Here is a 12,109-nt window from a genome sequence, read left to right as displayed (position 1 = left end):
AGCAGGTGATTGAGGTAATTCTCTTGTGTTTGTTTTACAACACGTTCTAAAATCGGCAGGTTTCACCATTTCCTGAGTCACTGTTTGGAAATGTTTGGAGAGCATCTTGAGGTACATTGTGGTTGCTTTCCATTCGTTCATGGGCTATTTGTTTATATGGCCTGTCATTCATCTTGCTCTCTGTTTGTATGTCCACCCTGTTTCCACAGTTTTGATTTGTACAGGATTTGCAGTGTAGTGTTCATGCCCTACTTGGCTCTGTGAGCATGACAAACATACAGTAACTAATCCTTGCACAGTGAATGCCCCTGTCTTTCCTAACGGACACACTATGTGGAGTCAAAGCTACTTCTTGGTATGAAAACCAAGACAGACAGCATTTATTATTGTCACTATTCATTATTTACACAGTGCCATAGTTGTGGTTTTTTACAGACAAATACAAGAAGACAATGTCCTTACCCTGAAGAGTTAACAATATAAGAGCCCAATTTGCATAGTGCCGAATGCTCTCACTTTCAGTGAAGTCAATGGGAGTTGAGGGTGCTCCGTGCCTTTCAGGACTGAGCCCTTTCTTGGACAGTGCCTAGACAAAAGAGGGTGGGAATGGATGTACCAAAATGTACTGTGGACATCACTGACTGTACTTTGCATTGGTCGTTCTGACCAGCTCTGATGTCCAATGCATAAATAAGGGGAAATGCAAATTCCGACAAGGATTCTGGGTTAATCTTTGAATGACTAGTGTGTGCAACCACAAAGAAAACCCAAACAAACAAATAACGGCACCCCCACCACAAGCTCAAAATCCTGCAAGGAATTCAGAGTTACGACTGGATTCTGCTGTTTTTCTCAGCACACTGAAATTCATTATCCCCATCAGCTCCCCTCCCACCCCATGTCATTTTCTCTCAGGAACTGTATTCCAGTGATGACTGCATTAATCCATGGATAATAACCCCCTTCTCTTCCATCCCAAGCTCAATTAATAGCTTTTAAGTTATGCAACATAATTTCCACTACATAGTATTTGTAAATGAGATGTGTGTGTTATACTGTAAAAGTCCTAATACCTTCTTCATCACAATTGGCCTCCATGTACAGCTAATGTTGGCCATTTGTCAGATAATCCATTATCAGGCATGGAAAACTCTTCCCACATTGTGTTCTTGTTTTTCTGTGTAAAAACAGGGAAGGCAGCGGAGCAGCCAAAGAGCAAGTGTTGCAAAGGGCCCGTAGTTGTGTAGCAGAACAATATCCTCCAGCTTCTTAAAACTGTCAGTAGTCACAAAAGACTTGCTTGCATGGGAAATTAAAGGCATGTACATTTGTTTAGCCAAAATCTCCAGATTATTTTCTGTGGTGCTATTTTACGTTGAGGCTGTTTTTAAACTAAAACACTTCTGGCATAGTGGCTACTGTCCTTGCTCTCTGGCTCCAATTACAGTGTATGGAAGTCTCTTTAGAAGTACGACTTCACTCGCCCTCACAGGACTGTAACATACTGTACAAAGGCCTTGCTTCCTTGTACAGTGTGCTGTAACGTCCTGTGCAATTGGATTGTTGCTTAGAGTGAACGTTTAAAGATGTGTCCAAACCTATATGTATTCTGCTGGAGAGGGCAATAGGAAGTCCTCCACCTCCAAAATTCACCATTGCCCCCAATTCCTATTGCATATCCCCTGTATCAAACCCACCCACTCTGCTCCTGCCTTTATTCCCTGCATGTTGGCACAACCGTATTGTGTTCATTTTACTGTCCCTTCATCCTCCCACCTTCATTTATTTGTTACATCCATGTTTGCATCAAATCATAGTCCCTGGATCAGTGGTTCTCAATCTATTTACCATTGTGGGCCGCATATGCAGCTCTCTGTGTTATGTGGGCCGCATCCACACAATAATATATACTACGTGTATGGCCCTGAGAATGTCACCTGGGCTGCAGCTGTGTGCTGATTGGGCTGCAGGTTGAGAACCACTCCCTCGGACTGTGAGATCTCTGGGGCAAGGACTATCTTTTTACCTGTTAGTACAGTGCCTAGCACCATGCGGCTCTAATCCCTGACTGAGCCATCTCGAGGCTATCGCAGTACAAATGATAAATAATAACCTCAGAAGGAGCTATCTAAAAAGCTGGTCTCCAGGAATCCTGTCCCTCCCAGGCCTGCTCAGTAGAACTGCACCAATTCTGCTCCAGTTAGGGCCCCACAGTGGCTGCGGAGGTAGGGGCCCAGAGTTTGCCTTAGAAGGGTGATGATAAAATTCTATAGTAAACACAGAACATTTACAGTAATGCAACTTTAAGGTTGAAAATGTCCACACCCAAAAGTTGGGAAATGAAAATAATGCAACTTCCTACAGCAGTGTTAACTGACTCACGGGGGCGTAATGTATATAACATGGTGCAGATATCTAGAAAGCTATAATTCTTGTGAAGAATTCTGGTATTCAAATCTGCATCCGTCGCCAATATTTATATGTACATAAGCAGGGCCTCTGTAACACAAAGCTGGGTGGATGAGAAATGAGAATTCATTCTTTCTTGATTGAAATCATTCACCCCAATGCTTCCTTTTGTTTCTTTTTTACTCTTTATGCATTCCATACTCCGTGTGATACAATTGTCTTCATCACAGAAACTACAGTCCTGATTCTGAGTAAGGCCGAATCCTGGAAACTCCCATGGATTTCACTGGAAGGTTTGGGAGCTTAGTGCCGCTTGGGATCAGGACTGTGTGCTGCAGGACCAGTCACCATTATTAAGGTCACAAAAGGAAACTATCCCAATGCATACGAAAGATAGGAAGCATGGTAAGAGACCACTCTGGCTTAACCAGATCTTCAACAAACTGAAACTCAAAAAGGAGTGATACAAGAAGTGGAAACGAGGTCAAATTACAAAGGCTGAATATTTAAAAAACAACAACAACACCACCACCACAAGCATCTAGGGCCAAAATTAGGAAGGCCAAGGCACAAAACAAGATTGAACTAGCTAGGGAGATAAAGGGTAACAAGAAAATTTTTACAAATACATTAGAAGCAAAATGAAGAGTAAGGACAGGAGAGAAAGACAGTAACAGAAAACACAGCAATGGCCAACGCGTTAAATATATTTTTTGTTTCCGTTTTCACCGTAAAGGTTAGGATGGAGGACTAATATAGTGAATATCAGTATAAATGGGATAGGATCTGAGGCTGCAATAGGGAAAGAACAAGTTAAGAATTATTCAGACAAGTTAGATGTCTTCCAGTTGATAGGGGCTGATAAAATATATCCTAGAATACTTAAGGAACTGGCTGCAGAGATCTCCGAGCCATTTAGCCATTATCTTTGAGGCCTCATGGAGGAAGGGAGAGATCCCAGAGGACTGAAAAAGTGCAAATATAGTACATATCCATAAAAAGAGGAATAAGAAAAGCCCAGGGAATTAAAAACCCAGTCAGCTTAACTTTTGTACCTGGAAAGATAATGATACAAATAATCAAACAATCAATTTGTAAGTACCTACAAGATAAGAAGGTGACAGTCAACATGGATTTGTCATGGACAAATCTTGTCAAACCAACCTAACTTCCCTCTTTTGATAAGGTAACAAGCCTTGTGGATGGGGGAAGCAGTAGATGTGATATATTTCAACTTTTTAATAAGGCTATTGATATTGTCTCACATTATCTTCTCCTAGGCAACCTAAGAAAACATAGCCTAGACAAACCTACTATAAGGTGGTTGTACAACTGATTGGAAACCAGACTCAGAGGTTAGTTATCAGTGGTTCAAAATGAAGCTGGAAAGGGCATATTCAGTGCGGTCCCATGGGGTCTGACCTGGATCCAATTCTATTCAATATCTTTTATAATGATTTGGCTAATGGCATAGAGAGTATACTTAAGTTTGTGGATGATACCAAGCGGGGAGGGGTTGCAAGTGCTTTGGAGGACAGGTATAGAATTCAAAATGATCTTGACAAACTGGACAAATGGCCTGAAATAAACAGGATGAAATTCAATAAGGACAAATGCAAAGCACTACACTTAAGAAGCAATAATCCATTGTACAAATACAAAATGGTAAATGACTGCCTAGGAAGGCGTACTACAGAAAAGGATCTGGGGTTATAATGGATCACAAACTAAACAGGAGTCAACAATGTAATACTGTTTCAAAAAAAGCGAACATCATTCTGGGCTGTATTAGCAGGAGTGTTGTAAACAAGACACAAGAAGTAATTCTTCCACTCTACTCAGCACTTATAAGGCCTAACTGGAATACTGTGTCCAGTTCTGGGCACCACACTTTTGAAATGATGTGGACAAATTTGAGAAAGTCCAGAGGTGAACAACAAAAATGATTAAAAGTCTAGAAAACATGACCAATGAGAAAAGATTGGAAAAAAATTGGGTTTGTTTAGTCTGGAGGAAAAAAAGACTGAGTGGGGGACATAATAGTGTTCAAGTACGTAAAAGGTTGTTATAAAGAAGATGGTGATAAATTGTTCTCCGTAATCACTGAAGACAGCACAAGAAGCAATGGGCTTAAATTGCAGCAAGAGAGATTTAGGTTAGACATAAGAAAAAACCTCCTAACTGTAAGGGTAGTTAAGCACTGGAATAAATTGCCTAGGGAGGCTGTGAAATCTCCATTACTGGAGGTTTTTAAGAACAGGTTAGACAAACACCTCCTCAGGGATGGTCTAGATAACATTTAGTCCTGCCTCAGTACAAGGCACTGGACTAGATAACATATTGAGTACTACATTTCTAGTCCTACATTTCTATGATTCTAAGATATCAGCTGGAATTCCACAGTTGGAGCTCTTACAGTATAGGGCCCTTATGTAATAATGTAGCTTCAGGGACTCAAGCTGAAAAATAATCATCTTATTAGCTTTTATACAATATCAGATGCAGGGCTGCACAAGGATTTTTGGGGGGCCTAAGACAAAATCTGAAACTGAGGCCTCCCCCCACCCTTCCAAAAAAAATTACCACTTAGGGGAGGCCTCAGGTAGGTAGGTAGGTAGAGGAGTGTGTGTGTGTGTGTGTGTGTGTGTGTGTGTACCAAGCCTGCCCTGTACTCACCCCACAGCGGCAGCTCCTGTCCCATTGGGCTGGGCCCTGTTCCCTACTCTGGGCATTGCAACCCCATATGTCAGGTTGCAACATTGCTCACTGAAATTTGGCAGCCACCCCTCCGTCATGGATGGAGGGGCCACCGAGAGAAACCTGAGTGGTGCTGTGACCCTGTGCATCAGGTCTCAGCAGTGCCACTCAGTTTGGGGGCCCTCTCAAACAGGGAGCCGGGGGCAAACCGTCCCTTTTGCGTGTGTCAACCCCCCACCCAGGCAGACCTGATAAGATGTGTGTTCAAATTTTTGTCTGAGGTTTTGTAACCATTATGTTAATATATTAGGGTTGCCAACTGTCTAATTGCCCTGCCCCCTGCCTACTCCTCCCCCTCCCCCAAGGCCCTGCCCCTGCCCTGCCCCTTTTCCAAGGCTTTGCCCCCGCTCTCCATCCCCCGTCGCTCGCTCTCCCCCACCCTCACTCACTCTCATCGGGCTGGGGCAGGGCATTGGGGTATGGGAGGGTGTGAGGACTCTGGGCTAGGGGGTGGGGCCGAGGGGTTCGGAGTGTGGGAGGGGGCTCCGGGCTCAGCCTGGGGCAGGGGGTTGGGGTGCAGGAGAAGGTTCGGGGTGGGGGCTCTGGGAGAGAATTTGGGTGCGGGGGGGCTCAGGGCTGGAGCAGGGGGTTGGGCTGTGGGAGGGGGTGAGGGGTGCGGGCTCTGGGAGGGAGTTTGGGTGTGAGAGGGGGTTTGGGGCTGGGGCAGGGGGTGTGGGGTGTGGGAGGAATTTTGAGTGCAGGAGGGGGCTCAGGGCTGGAGGTTAGGGTGCGGGAGGGGTGCGGGATGCAGGCTCCAGCCAAGTGGTGCTTACCTCAGGCGGCTCCTGGAAGTGGCGGCATGTCCCTGCGGCTCCTAGGCTCAGGGGCGGCCAGGCGGCTCCGCACGCAGCCCCTGCCTGCAGGCACAGCCCCCGCAGCTCCGTTGGCCGTGGTTCCCACCAGTGGGAGCTGCGAAGTCGGCACTCGGGGCAGGGGCAGCACACAGAGATCCCCTAGCTACCCTTGCACCTAGGACCCAGACGTGCCAGACACTTCTGGGAGCCACGAGGAGCCAGGGCAGGTAGGGAGCTTGCCTTAGCTCTGCTGCACCACCGACCAGACTTTTGGCTTATCAAAATCTCCCAGATTGCATTCAGTAGCAACCATGAGATTGAGGCCAATTCCAGGAGACTCTCACCCAATCCAGGAGGGTTGGCAACCCTGTAACATATGCCTTCAAATATTATGATGAGGCCTAATATAGAATGGATTAAATAATAGGAAGCGTGACTGGTGTGTTATACTATAAAACATTTCTCATAATGAGTCTGAGATGGCAGCATTACTACTGAGCTGTGAGCTATGTTGGCCATTCCAAATGAAAGCTTAAAGAAAATGGCTACTTCTCCATCATCTAGTTTGCTTATGCCACATAGTTTATGGGCAGATAGGTTTAGAAATGGTTTAGAGGTTTTAAAAGTGTATTAGGACTGTGTTTTTAAGCCTTGCCATCTTTAAAACCAGATGCCGTAGTTACCACGAGACCAACGCTACAAAGCTAGAGAGAGAGAAATGATAATGAACGGATTATGGAAACCACTAAAAATTATTTAAAATAGTATTTTTAAAGTAGTAATGTCACAGTTCAAGATCTGAGTGCTGTATCTCAATGGAAAGTAGGGAATTCTAGCTCTCCAGCGGGATCGAAGCTCTTATACCTAATACTGATGGTTCAAAAGATACTAGATCATAAACCTGTCACAACTAGAAGACTGAATATTTCCAGTACTGAGTCTCAGTGCACTGTAATATTTTTGACAAATCTCTCCTTGTTGTGGGTATGAAACGTTTTTGTGGGTGGTTTTTTTTTTTAATTCATAGCTGTTGGAAAGCTGCCCATAGTTGGAATGTTAGAACAGTCGCAGCAAAAATGGATTAGTGATCAGAATGCAGGTGAAATAGTCAAGTTGTAAGATAAATGAAATCTACCCCAGGGTTCTATGATTTACCCCATAAATATTTCCATTACATATGTGCACAGTACCTGAATGTTTGACTCATCAGTAGCTATCTGGCTATACATGCTGATTATACACACATTGCTCGCTCTTTAAAATTTTTCCAATTTTGTCTTAAATGTGGTTTCCTTAAAAACTTGCTGAATAACCATAGTTGCCTCAGGGTTTGCAGTATTACCCACAATCCTCTGTAGTGTGAAATTCACCCATGTGAAGAGGGCCAGCACAAGCCCTATATACTACATAAGCTGTAGGAATATCTAGGGAACAGCTGCTAATAGTGAGAAATAATACAGACACAACTATATCTGCTATGATAAATATTTATAAGAGAGATAAAACTTTGTGCTTTAGGGCATAAGCCAACCACTGATTGCCTGGAAGAAAATATTAGGAAAAAACTTCTCCTATAGGCAGCTTATTTCAAAATTGTCTGTTATGGAGTTTTTTAGACCCTTCCGCATGAGCCAATTTGTATAGCCCAGTGTTAGACCAAGACTAAATGGATCATGGATCTGATCTGATATGGCAATTCTTATGTTCCTAACCCTATTTAGTTACCTAAGGCATGGGTTCCTACCTTGGAGGTTGTGACTCTCAGTAGGATCTTGAACAAATGCCAGGGAGTCCGAGCTACCCGATCCTTCCCACATTACCAAATGGCAGAGGGGGCCTGGCTAGATCCTAGCTGGATAAAAAAGGGGTGCTCTGGTAGGGAAAAGTTGAGAATCACTGATCTAGAAGGCAACTAGCGGGGTTTTTTAAATGGATGATTATTGTACATTGTAATAGTGGCCAGCAGTTCCTGTTATTCCTTTACATTCCCCTTTTTTCAGCTGATCAAAATTTTTCCTCAAACAAATGCCTTGTGAGTTGAAAGTTTGTGAATTTTGTAATGGTGAATGTCTCTAGAGAGTGTGAACAAAATTAACACCACCACTATGAGCTATGGGAGAACTCCAGAACACTTTCCCTGTGTGCTCTAATGAAAATGCTTGTGTTCAAAAAGCTCAAAAAACTAAAAGAAAGGCTAAAGCCTTAAACGTCACATTTTTGGCTATTGTTTTGTCCAATCTGTACATTGACCCTATAGATTGTGACTGAGTTGCCAGTAATAGCGGGCGGGAGGGGGAGTTTGTACAATGTGTAACCCACCGTGTAAAATTAATCCCATGTAAAACGATGCTGCCTTTACAAGGCCATAGAGGAAACATTGCAGGATTTTTTTAAGTTAATTGTTGGAAGACACAGACAATGTGCAGTAGAGAATAAATTGTTTCATTCTCCAGGGCATAATAAATGTGGCATCTTGTACAAAAATCATAAATTCTCCCACAGTTGGTGATGTTTCATGAAACTGTATTACAGGTCTCCCAGGTTTCAAGACTCGGTCGATTCTTCCACTTTGTGCATGAATGGAAGTCACCCAGCTCAGCACATTAAGCAAGAGTGCCCAGGTGATTATAAGGTTCTTTCGGAGGTTTCGGCACATAGAAGGACTACAGAGGGAATGGAGCTGCGAGCCTCTGGTAGTCTGCATCCTGAAATAGACCTAATGAATAATAGCTTTACAAATTCACTTTCATCATACTTGTTTAATAATGAACATAGCTCCTCCCTGGGTTCATTGTCCTTTGGCAGTCCTCAGCATTCAGCCAGGCTACAATCAAGCAACCTGAAGAAAAGATGCATCTCTGTTATGCCATCTTCAGCTGAAGGAATTGATATTACAGCTATTATCCGCACGTCGCAGACATCACTGGTCACCTGCGTGAATGGTCTGCGGACTAATTCGGCTGGCATTTCCTCTCATCCTGTGGAGATCAGTCACCACAGTGCTCAGAAAACTTCTCATCACCAGTCTTGCTCTCAGCCTGGGAACCCTTGCAGTCTTCCTTCTCCTTCAGCATGCCTTGTACCTATTTCCACTGAATGTGACAGAGGTGACTGTGATCCGCTACAAATGCAGCAAATAGAGGAAAATGCAAGTCTTAACCTTATGATGAATGGTACTAGTATTCCTCAGCAAGACGCCTCGCACAGCAGCCAGAAGGTGAGTTTCTTAAAACAAGAACCGGTGGATGATTATTCCTCTAACACAGATCTCTTTCGGCATCGTCAGGGGCTGCCGCCGCCTTATCATTTACACCAGCAGCTAAGCCAGACTCAAGGGACGTTGCCTCATTTACACGTCTCCGTGTCTCCAAAGTCCCTTCAGCCCAGTGAAGGAGATGAACAAGAGATCTGCAATGGCAAACAGGTCTGTCGGTGGATTGACTGCAATGCCACTTATGACCAACAAGATGAACTGGTCAGACACCTAGAAAAAACACACATTGACCAGAGGAAGGGAGAGGACTTTACTTGCTTCTGGGCAGGCTGTGTCCGTCGGTATAAGCCTTTCAATGCTCGTTACAAACTGCTGATTCATATGAGGGTTCATTCTGGAGAAAAACCAAACAAGTGTATGGTAAGTCTGGAATCTGTTTATTTGAACAGAAACATGTTACTCTGCTCACTCACTGGCTCGCTCTCTCTTCAATATTATTCAAATATAATTATTGTACTTTCCTGTAGCTTGGTTTGTTCTAAAGAGAATTGGGGAAGGAACTTAATTGTAAAGGAAATGTTTGAGTAATAAATATTGTAGCTCTTGGAAAAGAGATTCAGTCCCCTTATATGAAAGCTTAACTTTAATACAACGATTTATTTTTTAATATTCATTAAAGCATTAATAAAATGACGATCAAAGCCAGCAGCAGTCATTTAACGTAAAATAAGGGTCACCGAGCCTCGGGTGACATTTTAAATAAAGAAACGTAAAACTCATCTAATTAAATTCTTTTCATTCCTCCTTCTCAACAATAACCCATGGAGTTAATAGTGCAAAAGTTTGAGATGGTAGTTGGGAAAAGAAAAAGAATCATATTAAGGATTTAAAAAGGTTAAAAAATCAGAATATCTTGAGATTTTCTCAGGTTGTTAGGGGTTGGTTTTAGGGGGTTTGTTTTGTTTTTTGAACTTGCAAAATAGAGTGTTCTAAAAAAAATAAGACCCTTTGTTCTCCTCTGATCAAGCTATTGTAAACAACATCAGCATTCCAAAAAGAGGATCTTGAGAACAGCACTGTCTGTTCAACTGCACCCTATGAGGATAATATGGCCAAATTAAAATAAAAGTTAATGACTTCCATAGAGCTTTCCATATGCAGGGAGGAGTAATAATATAAGACCTTGAATAGACTAGATAAAACTAAGCAAGTTTGACATGAGCTTCCAAACTGAGCCATGAGATTTTCAAAGCTTTCTTTGTGTACTGCTGTTCAAAAAAAAAAAATCAAAGGAATAATTGCACCAGCAGATCATGGCAGTCAATTGACACAATTTCCCCCCATTATTGTATTGGTAGCAAAATCTTATAGCGAGAAATACTCGTAAGAAGGTTAGGCCAGGATGAAGTCCATTATGGCGCTCGTGTATGTGTGTATAACCTTGTGTCAAGTATTAATGATGGGTTGGAGGGGAGGAAAAATAATATGCAACATTTCTTGCTTTGCCAGAGAATAATGCTATATCACCTTAACAACTTTTCATTTGCCTTAGATATCTTAATAATGTTATTTTAATATTAGTATTATTCAATAAGTATGCCATATAACCATGTATATGGAATAACAGTGGAAATAGTGAGGCATCATTATCTAGTTGCTTGAGGTAAAATGGCACATTTTAAGAGTGACAACTGTGTGTGTCTAATTTATCAATCAAGAGTACTTATACAAATAATTACCTTCTGCCTCAGTTTCATAGGTAGCACCAACATCTCTTGTAAAAGCACTGAGGAATTTAAACTCCTTACAGTTATTTTTATTGCCATAAATGTTAAAAGAACAATGAAACCCCTTTCTTATAAATAAAAATGTAATGAAACTGCTAAACCATCTGGATTTCTCAGTGGAACTGGCTTTTTAATCACTTACAAAGAAATGAAAACAATCTCTCCTCTTCATTTCTTTCAGGCTTTTTTAAGGAAAATGATAAAATGGGGAAAGTTGGTTAGCTTTTCTATGATGATGAAAGACATAGTAGAGAGTGCTAGATTTACTCAGGCAGGAGATGGAAACCCTTTTTCATTTTCGCTAAGATGCATATTTGACAGCTATTGTATAGCAGATTTCTAATGTTACATTCCCAGTCAGTGTTTGTATAGGAGTCTGTGTATACCACAGAAGTTAGTTCATGTAACACTAAAAATTTCCCCCTTTCAGTCACTTTGTTAGTCTGCATTAAATAATTGGCTATTGACAACATCTCAAGAATTTAGTGTCGTGAAAGGCCCGATGAAAACCTGCATATCGGACATGCTGGAAATATGTATGTAGTCTTGGCATGTAAATATATAAAGCGCTGTTTCATTACAGCTGACAGTGTAATCACTCCAATACTCTGTGTGCCCCAGAGAGACTTAAGAGCATAATGTCACATGAGCAGTTAACTCCTTCCATGGCCAGAACAAAAATAGTGACTATCAGCAGGTAATAATAATTGAGACCTGGAGTCCTGTGCTATAGTAAAACCAGACTTTTGGGGCACATTAAAAATGCATCTTTTTTGCAAGTCTAGATTCCTGCTGTTGAAAACACTTGATCTAGCAGTGCAAGATCTGAAGCCACAGACTCGTCTCCTTAAAATTATTATCCACAAACGGGGATCATTTGCCTGCTGAATTACATTCCATTTTTTCAAAAAGATTTATTGTGTTTTCTTTGTGCTATGATGTTATGCCATTTTACATTATTGGTTATCTTTTGATGGGGTAATAACTGTGCAGTTACCCCTGGAAATTAATAAGGCAATTCATTTTGCATCAATTGAGGTCTTAGATTTTGTTTTGTTATGTTTAGTGGATTGCCCTGTTCAGTAACTTTGCATCTCTTGGTATTTGTAGTGGGGATTTTCGTTCATTGCTTACAATTATCCATTGTG

General features: G+C 42.0%; 1 protein-coding gene across 3 annotated transcripts in view; it reads left to right on the top strand.

Annotated features, from left to right (window-relative positions):
• Window positions 1–12,109, top strand: part of GLIS1 (GLIS family zinc finger 1) — a 277,784-nt gene that overhangs the window by 136,047 nt on the left and 129,628 nt on the right. For all 3 annotated transcript variants that reach the window (XM_024104910.3, XM_065553845.1, XM_008167923.4), the window contains exon 4: window positions 8,493–9,594. In XM_024104910.3, the coding sequence (XP_023960678.3) occupies window positions 8,493–9,594 (1,102 nt within the window). The remainder of the gene's footprint in view (window positions 1–8,492; window positions 9,595–12,109) is intronic.

The sequence above is a fragment of the Chrysemys picta genome, chromosome 8 (genome assembly GCF_011386835.1).
Source record: "Chrysemys picta bellii isolate R12L10 chromosome 8, ASM1138683v2, whole genome shotgun sequence".
NCBI classification, from domain to species: domain Eukaryota; kingdom Metazoa; phylum Chordata; order Testudines; family Emydidae; genus Chrysemys; species Chrysemys picta.
This window is presented reverse-complemented; position numbering and strand designations above follow the sequence as displayed.